The 17137-nt window shown below is 36.3% G+C and overlaps 1 protein-coding gene across 1 annotated transcript in view; it reads right to left on the bottom strand.

The window, feature by feature from the left end:
• EPB41L4A (erythrocyte membrane protein band 4.1 like 4A) overlaps positions 1-17137 on the bottom strand; it is a 195580-nt gene that overhangs the window by 97145 nt on the left and 81298 nt on the right. Inside the window, 3 exon segments of the mRNA XM_043975760.1 lie at positions 6678-6798; positions 9853-9950; positions 15202-15280. Of these exon segments, the coding sequence (XP_043831695.1) occupies positions 6678-6798; positions 9853-9950; positions 15202-15280 (298 nt within the window).

Consider the following 17137-nt stretch of genomic DNA (forward strand, 5'->3'; position numbering starts at 1 on the left):
GCCATCTTGAGGCAAGTCCCCCTGTGTGTGTGTGTGTGTGTGTGTGCGCGCGCGTGCGCGTGCGCGCGCGTGCGCGTGCGCGTGTGTGTATGAGAAAATAAATGCTTATCAATCACAATATCTAGATAAACATAGTTGATATGGAATAAGAATGTATACAACACACACACACACACACACACACATACACACACACAGGCTTCTGTACATCAATGACCAAATTATTTTTAGTCAGGAGAAAAAGCCAACAGAGTGTTTCCATAATGAGACAACTTTTTCATCCCTCCTCAAATCTCATATGCCGCCCCACCCCCTTCTCAGTTGAGAATTTTGTCTGTTTCACTAAACAATTGAGGAAATTCCCCCAAGAACCCTCTCTTCTCTTTATCTGTATCTCATGTCACTCAGATGACTTTGAATACCATCTCCTCCTTTTGCCAAGGCAAACATTTCTATGGGCATAAATAATCCCATTCCATGCCATCTTCCAACTGCCTAGTGTATTAACCTTATTCTTATTTTTCATCAGTCTATTCCTCTCTACTGGATGCTTCCCAACTGCCTTCCAACTTAACCATTTCTTCTCCATCCTTAAAAAAAACCACACCTCACTGTCCCCATTATCTATTGCCCTATATATGTCCTCCCTTTGGTATATAAACTTTTTGTTTGTTTGTTTTTTAGTGAGGCAATTGGGGTTAAGTGACTTACCCAGGGTCACACAGCTAATAAGTGTTAAGTGTCTGAGGCTGGATTTGAACTCAGGTACTCCTGACTCCAGGGCCAGTGCTCTAGCCACTGTGCTACCTAGCTGCCCCGGTATATAAACTTTTTGAGAAAATTATCTACAATTGGTGTCTACATAGTCTTTCCTCTCACTCTTTTTAAACTCTATAGTCTGGCTTCTGACTTCATCATTCATCTACAAATGTCTTCTCCAGTGTTACTAATGATCTTTGAACTGCCAACATCTAATTACCTTTTCTCATCCTTATCCTTGAGTTCCCAATAGCCTCTGACATTGTTAATCACCCACTTTTCCTTGATAGTCTTTTTTTTCTCTAGGTTTTCATAACATGGATTTTCTGGTTCTCCTCCTGCCCATCTGATCACTCTTTCAGTCTTCTTTGCTAGATCTTCATTCATGTCATGTCCATTTACCATGGGCCCAAGACTCCGTCCTGGGTAATATTTCACTTGGTCATCTCATCATCTCCTATGGACTCAATGATCTCTGTACAAATGATTCTCAGAACTATTTATTTAGCCCTAACCTCCTTCCTGACTTCCAATCTCCTATTTCCAATTGCCCATTGGATATCTCAAATTGGATGTCTTACACTTAACATGGGGCAGCTAGGTGGTACCATGGATAGAGTGCTGGCTCTGGAGTCAGAAAGATTTATCTTCCTGAGTTCAAATCTGGCCTCAGACACTTATTAGCTGTGTGACCCTAGGCAAATCACAATCCTGTTTGCCTCAGTTCCTCATCTGTAAACTGAATTGGAGAAGGAAATGGCAAACCACTCCAGTATCTTTGGCAAGAAAACCCCAAATCAGGTCATGAAAAGTCAGATATGGCTGAAAAATAAATGAACAATAAAAACTTAACATATCCAAATCTGAACTCATTATTTCTCTCCCAAATCCTCCCATCTTCCTAATTGTTGTTGAGGGCTCCACCATCCTCCTTGCCATTCAGACTTGCAACCTAGGTGTCATCCTTGACTCTTAACTCTCTCACCACCTATATCAAATCATTGTCAAATCCTGTCCTTTCTATCTTGGTCACATGTCACACACATACCCTTTTCTTGCCTGTGACACTGCAACCACTCTGGTTCAGGCACTGTAAACTTCATGCCTGGAGTATTGCAATAGTCAGCTGACTCTGGTATCCTTGCCTCAAGTTTCTCCCCACTCCAGTCCATTTTCACTCAGCTATCAAACTGATTTTCCTAAAGTGCAAATTTATTCACATCACCACGACTGCCATTCTGCCCTACCTCACCCCACTCTCCTATTCGATAAACTCTACTTATCACCTCCCTATTATCTCTAGGATCAAAAATAAAATCCTCTATTTGACTTTTAAAGTACTTCATAACCTGGCCCCTTCCTCACTTTCCACGTTTTTTTCACCTTCCTCCCTTCTACCTACCCTGAAATCCAGAAACACTGACTTTTAGTAATAATAATAACAACAACTAACATTTATATAATGCCTACTATGTGCCAGGCACTGTGACAAATATTATCTTATTTAATACAACAACCCTGTGAGGTAGGTGTTATTATTATCGCCATTTTACAGATGAGGTAAGTAGCAAATTGAGGTTCGTTGACAGAGGAGAAGGATCACACAGCTAGTAAGTATCTGAGATCAGATTTCAGCTAGGGTCTTGCTGACTCCATGCCCAGTACTATATTCACTACGCTAGTTAAATGCCCCTTAACAAAATATCTCTCCCTTCCTACACCAAGTGGTTTTTTGTGTTTGTTTTTTTTTACTGACTGTCCTCTATACCTTGAATTCTTTTCCTCCTCATCTACCATCCCCTGGCTTCTCTGGCTTCCTTCAAGTCTTAGCTAAAAGCCTACCTTGTGCAAGAAGCCTTTCCCAATCCTCCTGAACCTTAGTGCCTTCCCTCTGAAATTATCCCCAATTTTTTCTTTCTATATCTTGTTTGCTTATAGCTGCTTGCCTGTTTTTTCCCATTAGAGAACAGGGGCTCTTTACCTTTCTTTGTATCTCAAGTGCTTAGTATGGTATCTGGTATACAGTAGGTGCTTAATAAATACTAGTTGACAACCCAGGGAGTGTAGCTATTTATTATCAGTTTGAAGTGTATTATAAATTATAAAATGGCTTCTAGGAAGCTTTGAATCCTAAAGAACCTTTCCTTTCCCTTCAAGAAACAATATTATAAGTATTGCTTTATCTGATCTGATTTGTTATATGTGGCACAACTTTGGCTGACCATTCTACATGTAGTATTCTAAGTGATGAACAAGCAAGTACATTTCTGCTTCTTCTAGTTTATATCATCATGCTGAATTAGAGAAGAAATGTTTTTTGGTAATGACAATGATGATGATACCCTAAAAATTCACTCAGAGAAATTATTTTCTCTTGCCCGAGCTTTATAATTATTTGATCTCTACTTCTTTCATTTTCAGTGGCATTAGAAACCACCAGTATGTGTTACATGCAATTTTACATTTGGGTGGGGGGTCCCTTTGATTGTAACTTCAGCTAAGAATGCCAAAATGTAAAAACTGTGTGAAGTTACATAAAACCAACATTAATTAAACATTGGGGTTTTTTTTGTTTTTTGTTTTTGTTTTTGTTTTTTGCAGGGCAATGGGGGTTAAGTGACTTGCCCAGGGTCACACAGCTAGTAAGTGTCAAGTGTCTGAGGCCGGATTTGAACTCAGGTACTCCTGAATCCAGGGCCAGTGTTTTATCCACTGTGCCACCTAGCTGCCCCCTAAACATTGTTTTAATGTAACCTCTTCTGCCTACATCCAGACTGGATTTTATTTTGAAGTAAACTTTATAATTTTGCTTTATTCCAAAATTGTTTAAACTCATTTTTTTTCTCTAACACCAAACTAGCACTAATCAATCAACAAGAACTAATTTAGCACCTACTATGTGCAGGCATTATGCTAGGTTCTGGGGTGACAGATATAAAACCAAGAATTTCTGCTAACATCCCATGAAGTTATAGTTATAGTTAATGACAAAAAAAACAAAAAACAAACCAACAACCAACACACAACCAAAAACAAAAAAACCATCTAGTGAAATCCTCATGAGGATTTCTTCTGCTTAAGAAAACAATGAGAGGGGCGGCTAGGTGGTGCAGTAGATAAAGCACTGGCCCTGGATTCAGGAGTACCTGAGTTCAAATCTGGCCTCAGACACTTGACACTTACCAGCTGTGTGACCCTGGGCAAGTCACTTAACCCCAATTGCCTCACCAAAAAAAACCACATAATAATATATAACCCAAAAAAGTTTTGAGTCCTCCTTTTCTGACCAAAGGGTAATTTCATCATATTGCTATATTAAATCTTCTAAGATTATTATCTTCATGTGTATGTAAGCTCAAAATTATTCATGTATTTTGTTCCATTTATTTGAGAATCTGTGCAGCAATCCACAAGTGTTATTTTTATCAGTTCTTTCTAAAGGGGTGCATAGTAAGTTTCCTCATTAGTTCCTTGGAATTGTCTTGGATCATTGCACTGCTGAGAGTAGTTAAGTCATTCATAATTGCTCATTGAATAATACTGCTGTCACTACGCACAATGTCCTCCCAGCTCTGCTCACTTCACTATACATCGATCTTCATTAGTCTTTCCAGGTTTTTCGGGGATCATCCTGTTTATCATTTCCTGTAGCACAAGACCATTCCACTACAATCATATAGCACAGCTTTTTCCATCATTCCTCAATTGATGGACATTCCCTTGATTTTCAATTCTTAGCCTCCACCAAGAGTTGCTATAAATATTTTTTGTACAATTTTTCCCCCTTTTCTCTTTTTCATGATTACTATTGTTAACTGTTTCCCTTCCATCCTATTTCCTTCCCCATGATATTTATTCTATTATCCATCTTCTTTCATCCTATCACTCTTCAAAAGGGATTTGCTTCTGTCTGTCCCCTCCCCATATATAACCTGGTTGCGATCTTGCTGAGGGGGGAGGAAAGGGAGGGAGGGAGAAAAATTTGGAACTCTAAATCTTATGAAAATTAATGTTTAAAACTACCCTTACATGTAACTGGAAAATAAAATAAATGTTAATTGCTGGGGAAAAAAAGAGAGAGAATCTGTGCAGCATAGCCCATAGAGAACTAGCCCTTAGACTCAGGAAAGAGTCTAGATTCAAGTCCCATCCTTGACACAAACTGACTGTGACCCTGTGCAAATCACCTAAGTTTTCAGTGCGACAAGCAACCATCTAAAACTAGCTGTAAAAGCAGCTGTGCGTTGGTATTTGGTAGATGAAATTTACTCACTGGGCCTTCCCTAAAGCAATTAAATCACAGGTACAATAAAAAACAAACAAAAATCCCAATATATATTTTAATTAGCCAAAACCTCAAACTTGGACTTTATATTCTCTTTAGTATATATATCTACCAAGTTTTCTGCAAGGGTTGTTACTGTGTGATCTGTGAACAAAAAATTTGTAACTGTTTCAATACAATTCATTTCCTCTATGTTTTGTTTTGTTTTTGAAAACATTATTTTGAGAAAGCATCCATAGGCTTCCCCGGATTGCCATAGAGTTAAAAAGGTTAAGAACCCCTCCCATAAAAGAAAATGCACTGTATGACTTCTTATGAATCATATTCCCAACTCTAGTGGATATAAAAGCTTTATAGAGAAATTCTCAAGCACACTATTCAAAAGGACCAAAGTGTACCTCTGGCTATATGAAATGCTTACAGAAAAATATAAGGGGCAGCTAGGTGGTGTAGTGGATAAAGCACTGGCCCTGGATTCAGGAGGACCTGAGTTCAAATCTAGACTCAGACACTTGATACTTACTAGCTGTGTGACCCTGGGCAAGTCACTTAACCCTCATTGCCCCACAAAAAAAAATCAATACCATAGAAAAATATAAATAGTTAAAGAGTTTTACTTTCCTCTATGTTGATTTATTTTTTGGTACTTGTTTGAGTAATCAAAAATTTTGCTCTCCATAAAAAATAGATTTTTTTACATGGCCACATTTAGAAATCTTAAGAAGCATTAAATTTCAACATGGTAATCTCATGATTGAATAATTTTATCTTCTGTATAAAATACAGAAAGGAAAATGGGGATAAGTTGTATCTTATGTTTGTTCGTTATCATTATTATGTAGCAAAAATTAATAGCTGGCAAATGGAAAATTAATATGCTGAGTATTGACAAACAACAACAACAAAAGAATCATTTTCAAATGCACTAACTTCTCTGCCTTGCAAAATGTATTAACAAGCTTTCTTTGAACATCTTCTTCAGGGGAAACCTAAAAATGATGGACTCTGTGATCAAGATGAAGGACTCTAGGACATGCTGTTATAATGGCTTTTCCTGATTGCAAGTTTAATACCTTGATCATACTTCTCACAACAATTAAAGAACTTGACCCTTTAAAGAAACATTTTGTTAACAAATTCTACAAGTATTTTTACTTTAATAGATATGAGTGAAGTTAAATTTAGAAGGGAATAATGCCTAAGAAGAATGTTTTAGTAAATATAGTTCCTCCCCAATAAACAAAGTTAACCTGTAGAGAGGATTTAACCAAAACAAATATAGCTGAATTATAACTTCAATACTGTAAACCTTTCCTAAGAATTTCAATCAATGGAGAGCATGGACCATCTCAAAAGCGCCTGTTCTGCTGATCTTTAGAGAGTATGGAAATCACAGTCTTATTTCTGGCTTTGTTGCTATTTCAAAAATATAAAGAACACTTTACATGTGGATGATCATAACACAGGTAGTAAACATTTATACCAAGAAAAGAAGCAACAAATAATGCAAATAAAGGAATTTTAGGAATTTAAAATAAAGATGAGTGACATAGTGCTATGCATACACACATTCACAAATACTAAGGTTTCCTATTCTATAAGCTGTTTGCATGATTTGCATATTATTTCTTACATTAGAGTTTTGTGTATTCGTTCTACAGCATCTTCAAGTTCTTCCTTTTGATCTGGAACAAATCGGTACTCAGAAACATATCCTGGAGTGTGCTTATATGGGTCATAGTCTCCAAGTTCAGCTACAAATAGAGAAAAAAGTCATTTTCCATTTCCACCCCTTCCCCCAATGTGGAAATATACACAAAAAATGTTCTTTGTCAGACTGTTTAGCTATTTCCTTCAAATGCTTTATTATGTTTTAAAATTCATTTGAAAATGACTAAAAAATTACAAGTAACAAAGAGCTGGAGGTAGGTGTCACACATAGTCTGACCAAATTCCTGATTGAATGAACATGGGTTAAAATCTTGCTTTCTCAAAGTTTGCATTTATGATGTAACTTTGACTGTATTTTACCATACAGTAGAGAAATAGTAATCAACTGAAATTTAGAGATAATATATTAGGAAAAGTTTTTGAAAATCTTGCTTAGCATATGCTAACAATACACATTATCACATGGGACATGTATGACCCTGATTCACTAATATCATCCTGAATGATAATTCTCTAAGATTAAAAACAGTGCTTTTTACAACTCCGTGGAGATGAATAAAGAGGAAAATTTAAAATAAGAACCATAGTCACTTAACTCTTGGTGTTACTAGAAGTCAGAGCTCACAAGTATGTAATCTCAACTCTAATCCTTACTTCTGGTATGACCTTGAGTAAGTCTTTTGTGAACTTCAGTGTCCTCATCTGTAAAATTTGAGGATTGTACTAGATAGCACTGCAGGGCCTGATCAGCTTTAAATGTATGACCCTTTGATTCTATGAATTCTTCCTGATTCTTATTTAATAATAATTTTCACTTTACTCTCCTTTTCCAATTAGTTCTACTCCCACTCTAGATGAGTCAATCATATACATGCACTGAAAATTGTTGAAAATGTTGTGGAATATCACAAATAAAAACTATGTTCATTGTTCTTCCAAGATAATGGTCAGGCTAACACAAATATTAACACAAGTTATAGAAACAAGTGAATAGGTATATAATCAGTGACAAATTTCCAGAGATTTACACTGCATATAGAGTCAGCTATAAAAGACTACCTTTACTTATGCAAATATAAAGCAGAGGAGAAGCCTAAAGAGGAGAAAATCAATAATATATAAAAATAGAAAGAATAGTAGAGTAGTAGTAGTAGCAGCAAGCAACCAAAAAAAAAAAACCCCAAAATACCCCAAACTGGAGGAGAAATTAGAGGTGATAATAGGATAGAAGGCAGCAGACAACAATGCCAAGATGAAATGGTGAGGAAGAGAGCTAGCTACAAAGAAAGAGAAGAAATATTAGAATACATGGAAATGTTAAATAATGTTTGTAATTATAACTCCAAACTATTAAAATGATTTAAAATGTTTTGTATATGTGAGTCAAGGATGCAGGAAGATGTATAAAACACCTTAGAAAAATGTTTATTCAAAATAGTTAAAACAATTCAGATGGTGAAGTTTCAATGTTTAAAGTATTTATTTTCATTTAGATATTTAACTTTCAGAAAACTACTCATTTGTAACAGTATAAACTCTGTGATCAAGGTGGACCCTAGTACATGCTGTTACAGTGGCTTTTCCTGATTGCAGTTTAATCCCTTTAACACAATCTGGCTCCAGCTCACCTTTCCATCCACATTACTCTCCTTCATGCTCTTTACATAAGAAAAATAGCAATACCTAACATTCCTATAATATTTGTTATGTGCCAGACACTGTAGTAAGTACTTTTGTAACTGTTTATAATTTTATAATTGTTATTTCATTTGACATTCACAACAACCCTGGGGGGTAGGTGCTATTAACACCCCCATTTTACAGATAAAGAAAATGAGGCAGAGGTCTGTCCCCTGCTCAAAGTCACACAGAAAGTAAGTGTTTAGATTTGAATTTAGATATTCCTAACTGCAGGCACTACATTCTATCCACTGTTCTACCTAATGCCCCTTTTACACTGTAAACGGTCTTACTTTTGTTCCCACCTATAACATTCCACTTCTTATTTCAGTGTCTTTGCTGAGGTTTGTCCCCTATGTTGGAAACAAACTCCCTCTTCACCTCAAAATCTTAGCTTTCTTAACTTCTTTAAAAACTTAATTTAAATGCCACCTCCTATATATAGCAAACCTATTCTGATTCCCCTAGTTGCTAATCCCAAGATCCTGAAAGTACCATGTATCAAATATATGGATTTTTATGTGTTAATGAAGTATACATTTTCACATATACTAGACAGATATAGATATAATATTTATTTTTCTATGTACATGTTGTTTTCCCAAAAAAGAATAAGTTCCCTAAGGGCCTAGACTGCTTTATTATTTTTAATTTTTTATTGTGAGGCAATTGGGGTTAAGTGACTTACCCATGGTCACACAGCTAGTAAGTGTCAAGTGTCTGAGGCCGCATTTGAACTCAGGTCCTCCTGACTCCAGGGCTGGTGCTCTACAGACTGCTTTATTGTGTTTTTTTTTTTATTTGTTGTTGTTTTTTTTTTTTTTTAGTGAGGCAGTTGGGGTTAAGTGACTTGCCCAGGGTCACACAGCTAGTAAGTGTCAAGTGTCTGAGGCTGGATTTGAACTTAGGTTCTCCTGAATCCAGGGTCAGTGTTCTATCTACTGCGCCACCTAGCTGCCCCTCAGACTGTTTTATTTTTAATTTGTATCTTTAATACCTAGCATAGTACCAGACACATAGTAGGTGTTTTAAAACATATAAATGAATGAAGCCTAATAAATAAGGCATTATTATATTTTAGAAGAAATTTCATTTTTGTTTTAGTAAAAATAACTTAGAACTCTAAATTCTAGTCTATTGAACTGATAATAGTCATTTTCAATTAGCAGCATCAATCTCATATAAAGGGTCTCAGGTGAGTTTTATAAAATGACAATGGTATCATGAGCTAAAAGAAGCAGTGGGAAAGATTAAGGAGAAAAATATGCTCAAATAATACTAAGAGTTAGAAATGAAACTAAATTTTTTTCTCAGAGCTCAAAAACTAAAGGAATTTACAGAAATTAACAAAATTATCATGAGATGAAAAAAAAATTAAAACAACTTGAGGTACTACTTCATACCATTACCCCTGAAATAGAAAAAGATGTATCATAACATTAACTAGTAGCACCTACATTGGAGGGCATAAGCTCCCAGCTGAGCAGCAATGTTGATGGGACAGGGCAGTCGCCCCTGTAGTACATCTTGCTTCACCTGCAAAAAGAATTGATATCTAAAAAAAAAAGAAATGAAAGAGAAAATCAATAAAGATGCATACATTTATGGCTTCAGACATTCATAGTCTTGTTAATATTAAACAAGTTTTACTTATATAAAATTACTTTCCCTGGTATATGGGCATATAGCTAGGACTAGATTAGTATGAATAATGCGCCCTGTGAATTGGTCACATCTATTTTTTGTGCTATTTGAAGTTATAACTATGTAAAAAATGACCATTTCCCCCCAGTCTAATAGAAATATGAAGTGTGAATTCAAATAACGTGACCTCTTCAGGGAATTCATTATTCACATTAATTGGGACCAAGGTATAGTGGTAAGGCAAAGAGATTTAACCATGTCTTACATACAAGCATATCAATAAGAAGGATCAAATTACACAGACTCAATTTGAGAAACATCGATATATATTGTTGGCTTGAGAATGGGTCTGACCATTTTGGAAAGCAAATTGGAATTATACACAAAAAAAACTTGCCTTGCCCTGCTATGCGCACCCTGCCTTGCCTTTTCTTTTCTCCTCTTTTCCTTTCTTTCCCAATGGGATTTGGAATGGGAGGTACAGAAAATAGATTTTTCTGTTGATTTTTGAAAGAAGATAGGGAGGAGGTGCTAACCATGTGGAATGCCAGATGTACTTTCAGATTAGGTAGTATTAGTGTTACTTATTTGTTTTGCTTTGTTACAAAGAATGGGAGTAATCTGTAAATGGTTGAAATGTAAAAACAAAACACCAATAAAACTTTAAAAAAACATCCTAGTCTTCATGTTTTACAAGGGACCCAGTTAGGGTAATCTATATCCTTGGTATATTGGAGAGAGCTGCTCTATCAGGGCAGTTCTCTGATAAAGGAATTACTTTACTGGGAGACCACAAGTGTTTTCAAACTGAGTTTCTGGTAATTTAGATGTAGGTACCTTTACAGGAAATATGACACTCATACCAATGATAGGCATTCAAAATAGAAAGAGATCATTACTCACTTAGATAAATTAATTCTGACATCTAAGAATAATCTTAAGTAGCCTGGTGTGGGGCAGCTAGGTGGCGCAGTGGATAGAGCACCGGCCCTGGAATCAGGAGTACCTGAGTTCAAATCCGGCCTCAGACACATAACACTTACTAGCTGTGTGACCCTGGGCAAGTCATTTAACCCCAATTGCCTCACTAAAAAAAAAAAAAGAAAGAAAAGGAAAAAAGTAGCCTGGTGCAATAGATATAGAGCTGTCCTGAGTCAGGAAGACCTAGGATTAAATCTCATCTTTGACACATTCTAGGTAAGTGACCCTAAGGCAAGTCACCTAATCTCTCAGGAAGGGAGTTTCCACATATGGGTGTTATCTATGTTGAAGAAATCATGTGTCCAGTCCATATCCTTGTTCCCCTTGTTAATTTTAAAAAAAAAGTGTAAGAAGGAATTAGTTAAAACCACAATTTTCCAAGAAGATATAATGAACATATTTGCCCAACTGAATTTCTACTTGGAAGAATGTGAACTGAGACAATCTAAGAGACCAATAATACTGGGAGAGTCGTGATAAACAGGTATGAGAGCAATGAGTTGAGGAATCAATGACCATGACCAACTGCTCAAGGCTGATGCTAGTGACAGGCCTGCCAGGGTCTATCCTTTGGTTGCAGAGACTCTGATTACCTGGCTGTGGCTGAATAGCTTGGTGCAGAGGCAACAGAAAGGAGAACTTGGAATGGTAGGAGAGAGTGAGCTAAAGATCTCAGTTCTCCAGGGCATAGCCATCCTGGTCCCACCAGAGCCTGTGCCAGCACTATGAATAGAGGTGGAACTAGAAGCACTCCTGTGAGAACATCAGACCACTTTCTGTTGAGTGTATTACACCACAAAAAAGGTAATCAGTCTGTGTTTATAGAGGGAGTCTTCTCACCTACAACTTTACTATATCAATGAAATTATAGGTTTGGTACCTATTTCTTTTACTATTCATACTGAGCTGGAAGGATACATTATTAATAGAAAACTGTAAGAAGGGATTAAAGGGAAAACACAATTTTATTAACATGTGGTGACTCCATATAGTGGGAAGGGTTAAGGAGGATGAAGAATGGAACTGTCTGCTACTAATCAGATCATTCACAATAGGGGAGACTAAACAACAGATCTGGTTATTTGTGGAGAGTAGCTTAGGTTAAAGTAGGACTCTGTGTTATTTGGGATCCCTGAAGGCCTTTTCTTATATGAATATTTCCCTGTGTGTTTCTTCCCCATGTCAGCCCTAGGGAAGGTGGCCAGGGGAGTCATGTTCTATTGGTTTCTCTCCCATATAGGTGTTTTGCATACTTTGGTGGTGCTTGGCACCTCCTTTGTCACAGGGATTCAGCATTCTGGTACAGGCAAGTCTATATTGGTAAGACCTTCATAATGAACTCTAGGTTGAATCTTCAATCCAGAAACTGTCAAAAACTTTGCCCATTAACCTCAGTAGTTCAGGTAACAGTATCTCTACCCTCACAGGACACCAAAAAGGCATATCCCCCTAAAAACTGTCTAGGGTAGGTCTATCACTCTTATCAAGACTCCATTATCAGAGCAAGAGTCCCCACCTAGGTTTACCTGGGGGAGAAAGCCACAAAATTCCAGTGGTTGGAGGATATTCCAAGGTAAGATCAATGTCCTCCTGAGTAGATCAAGGTAATATCTTTAGGAGAGTGGTAAGGAGAAGCCTTTGGAGCATAGGTCTTTCAATGCAGGCTGTTATCCTGGGCAGACAGATTACCCTTTCAGCACTGTGACTGAAGTCACCCACAGAATTGGTAGCAGTCACCTTGGTCAACACTATTAGCAAGTAAAGTGGTAGAGCCAGTCAGAGTTACAATGGCTGGTAGCAAAGGCAATGGTGTCTGGGGCATTTGAGTATGAAGGACAATTCTAGGTTAACAGGTAATAATTCGTAAGAACATATCAATTTGCGGATGTTTAGACTGTGTATAATGACATTAAGAACTAGGTTAAGTACTTGAGAAGGTTGAGAAGGATGCAGCTATATTGTTTGCTGGTCCCTAGAAGAAACTCTCTAATGTAAACCTGTCATTGCTTCTTCTATCATGCCTTTAGTGGCAGGGGGTCTGGACTTAGAGTCAAACAGGCAAGCATGGAAGCATGCATAGTCTCCTCTATCTTGTGTCTGGTAGTAACACTTAGTAGATCTTTTTTTTTTTTTTGGTGAGGCAATTGGGGTTAAGTGACTTGCCCAGGGTCACACAGCTAGTAAGTGTTAAGTGTCTGAAGCCAGATTTGAACTCAGGTACTCCTGACTCCAGGGCCAGTGCTCTATCCACTGTACCACCTAGCTGCCCCTTAGTAGATCTTTTAATGGTTTGTAGGGGGAGAGGGGTGTTTTCTAAGTCTTGAGTCATGAGACTATTCTGAAACAGTTTAGGCTCCATCTTTGATAAGACAATCTGTAGAAGAATTTCTATCACCTTAAGGGCATGTTTTGAGAGCCCCTGTTATAACAGTTCTCCCAGCACACAATAGAAACCATCCTTCCTTCCCTAACCACTCTGATAGAATTGAGACAAATGGTACACAGGCTTCAGGAGCAAGTGAAAAAATTTTAGACCTTGATTATTAGGATAATTATTTTGGCAAGAGTAACCTATTCATATTGATAGTGGTTACTATCTCCAGCAACAGCCCCACCCCTGCATAAAACTGCTGTACTGTCATTATCTGTAAAGGTCTAACATTGGCATAATATATACAGTACTGGACTTGAAGATCTGAATTTGAATTCCACCACTGAGAGTCTCTAGCTATGTGATAATGGGACAAATCACATAATCTAAGGTTCCTCATTTGCAAAATAGAGATGATAAGCATTATAGCACCCAACTCAGCTAGGACAATATACACACAATGTTTTGCAAAGTTGAAGGTACTATGTAAATGTCAGGTATTATTATTGACTACTGCACTTAAAAGACAATCTCCTTTAACAACTAGAGAGGAGGTAGAGAATTGCCAGAAACCACTATACACAATTATGTCAGTAAGATATGGAATTCTAAGGAAATTGATTACTATCTACAAAAAAACAAACAAAAAAAAAACACAAACCACAAACCCTGCCTCACCAAACCAAAAAATAACATCTTAATTTAAGCTCAGAAAAACAAAATTAAGCAAGTCATAAATGAGTTGTCAAAGAAAACTGACCCTGGAGAAGTGCACTCTGTTTCTGCTATCTCTTCTTCTACTTGGTTGTTTCCTCCCAGAACCTTAATTTAAAGGAATGTGTCCAGGCCAGCCATATCTTCACTCCTTTCCAGCCTCTTCCCAACTCTCAGGCTCCTTTTATCTTGTCTTTGCCCATTTTGTGTTTTGTTTTTTTTAACTGCTTTTGTTTTATACTTTGTACTTTTAAAATGCTTTACTGATGCTTTTATTTTGTATCTCTAGCACTACCCACTAACTCACCCTTCCCTGTCCCACAAATGGAAGCCTACCTTTGTAACAAATAAGCATAACCAAGAACCAAAATTCAACATATTGGACAAGTCCAATTCTTACCTCCTTCCTTTCAGTTTTCTTATATGTATCTTCTTCCCTAATTAGTTACTTGAGAGCAGAGATTGTCTTTCCTTTGGCTTATTTTTGTATTCCCAGCACCTAGCACAGTGCCTGGCACAAAGTTAGTGCTTAATAATGATTGTTGACAATTGCTGAAGCAAGCAATAGACAAACTACCATCAGGTCTGCTATAACTCAATATATTCATTTCTAAAAATCATCATGTATGCAAAATCTTGCAATAAAAACCACAGGGCTTAAGGTAAAAATGGGGTTAAGGTCCCAATGCTCAAAAACTTCATCAGTGAGATATAGAAACCTAATAAAAATGGTAGCACAGCATTACATATGTTAAATGTAAAAACTACAAGAAATATTAGCAAACAAGGGTGGTATAAAATAGACATAATTGATGAATATATAGGTAGTGGGGCACGGTAAACAAGTTATGGCTAGAACTCATTATGGGAATAAGTATTGAAAGTTGGCTATCCATTTTTTTCACTGTTTTGCCAAAAGGTTGAGCAATGCTTCCCTTGGGAAAGTCAATTTCCTGTCATCCTTCAGTGTACCTATTACCTAGCATACCCAGAGCCCCGTGTAGTAATGTCAAGCTCTCTAGATGAACAACCAACTAAGATAGCATAGTCTGGATTTTACACATGTAACTATTGAAAGACAATATTAATATTATACCTGGTTATTTCTTCTTTAAGTTCACAGGGATTTTCAGCATAGAATTTGATGCCAAAATAAAAAGTATATGGAGGGCCAGCTAAAAGAAAAAAGTTAACACAATTTAAAAAGTGAAATTATCCATAATAATTGAATATTTGTATAGTTTTGTTCTTATATAGTACCTTATAAAGATTTCCATGCATATGTCACTACAATCTATAATTTTTCAGAAACCTACTTCAAATTCTTTGTTGAATGAAAAGTTGTTTATTACTTTCTGTGTAATCTGATCAAGTGTTTTAAAAGCTTTACCATTTTTAAGCATCATGAATCAATTGAAAAGTATGACAAGTCGGTTTTTAAAAAAATCCCTCAAACAAATTTTAATATAATTGGCAGGAAAATAATTCTTGTATTATTTATTTGTTACAAGAAAGTCCAAGAATAAAATTCTTATCACAGCCATGTATAACATACACTGCATCCTCCCTCTACCATAGAGCTATCCCTTAAAAAAAAGAATGATTTTTTTTAAATTAGGAAGAAAAAAGTACCCCCAAAGTAGCTAATATGTCAGAACAGTCTGATGTTAAATGCAACATTCTTCACCCAATTAAACACTTCAATTATGTGAAGAAGTAGAGGGAGGAAGATCACTTCTCTAAGACTAAACTCAGTTATAATTTCACAACATTCAATTTCAACTGTTTCATGGTACATTTTATTTTTCTAGTTGTGCTTACATTCCTTCCCATCAATTCATGCTATTCTTCCCAGGTTCCTCTTTATTTACCAGATTCTTCTTTTTAAAATTTTTTTATTTATTTAATTAACTTTTAATATGCACTAATAATCCCTAACATTTATGTAAAAATTTTAGTTAGCTACATAATGAGCAGTTACTTTGTTTGCAGTTCTTCACTAACACACTCCTATACATAGAGTTAATTTAAATATTGTGAGGGGAAGCTAGGTGGCACAGTGGATAGAGCTAGCTGTGTGACCCTGGGCAAGTCACTTAACCCAAACTGCCTCACTAAAATAAACAAACAAACAAATAAATAAAAAACCAAACAAACAAATAAATAAATATTGTGGTGGATATGAGGCTTTTTTTATTTTGTCATTTACCTTGGGTACATACTTAGCGACAGGAACTTTGAATTCAAGTTTATGGACCTTTTGAAAGTCTTTGCCCAATTTTAAATAGCTTTCTGGAATGGTTGATTTTACAGTTCCTCAAACAACAACTGCTGCAACCTTAAATATTTTCCTGTTTTTTCTTAAAAAAAATCCTTGCCAATTCATTGGGTGTGATGTGAAATTTCAGGGATGTTTTGGATTTCTCTCATTGGTATTGTAGAACATATCATTGTTAATGGTTTTCCATTTTTTGGGGGGAATTATTTGGTCATTTCTTTTGACCATTTGGATAAATAGCTTTTGGTCATATATTTGTTAATTGCCTATATATGTTGGATATCAGATCTTTGTCAGAGATATTAGGAAGAGATTATATAGCTGACTACTTCCCTTCTTATCCTATCCTACTTATGTTAATATTATTCATGCAAACAAAATGTTACTTTTATGTTATTGAAATTATTAGTTTTATCTTTTGTGATTGTCTTATCCCTTGTTTGGTTAAGAATTTGCTCCCTACTATTTGATCTTTATTTTTTTTCCCTTTTTGGGGGGAGGGTGGGGCAATGAGGGTTAAGTGATTTGCCCAAGGTCACACAACTAGTAAGTGTCAAGTGTCTGAGGCTGGATTTGAACTCAGGTCCTCCTGAATCCAGGGCTGTTGCTTTATCCACTGTGCCACCTACCTGCTCTTGATCTTTAATTTTAAGTTCATGCATGCATTTTGAATTTATTGTGGAATGTTATAAAACATCAATCTAAACCTAATTTCTCCCATTGTTCTGTTTTCCCAGTAGTTCTCATCAAACAG

Source organism: Dromiciops gliroides, chromosome 1, assembly GCF_019393635.1.
Source record: "Dromiciops gliroides isolate mDroGli1 chromosome 1, mDroGli1.pri, whole genome shotgun sequence".
NCBI classification, from domain to species: Eukaryota; Metazoa; Chordata; class Mammalia; order Microbiotheria; family Microbiotheriidae; genus Dromiciops; species Dromiciops gliroides.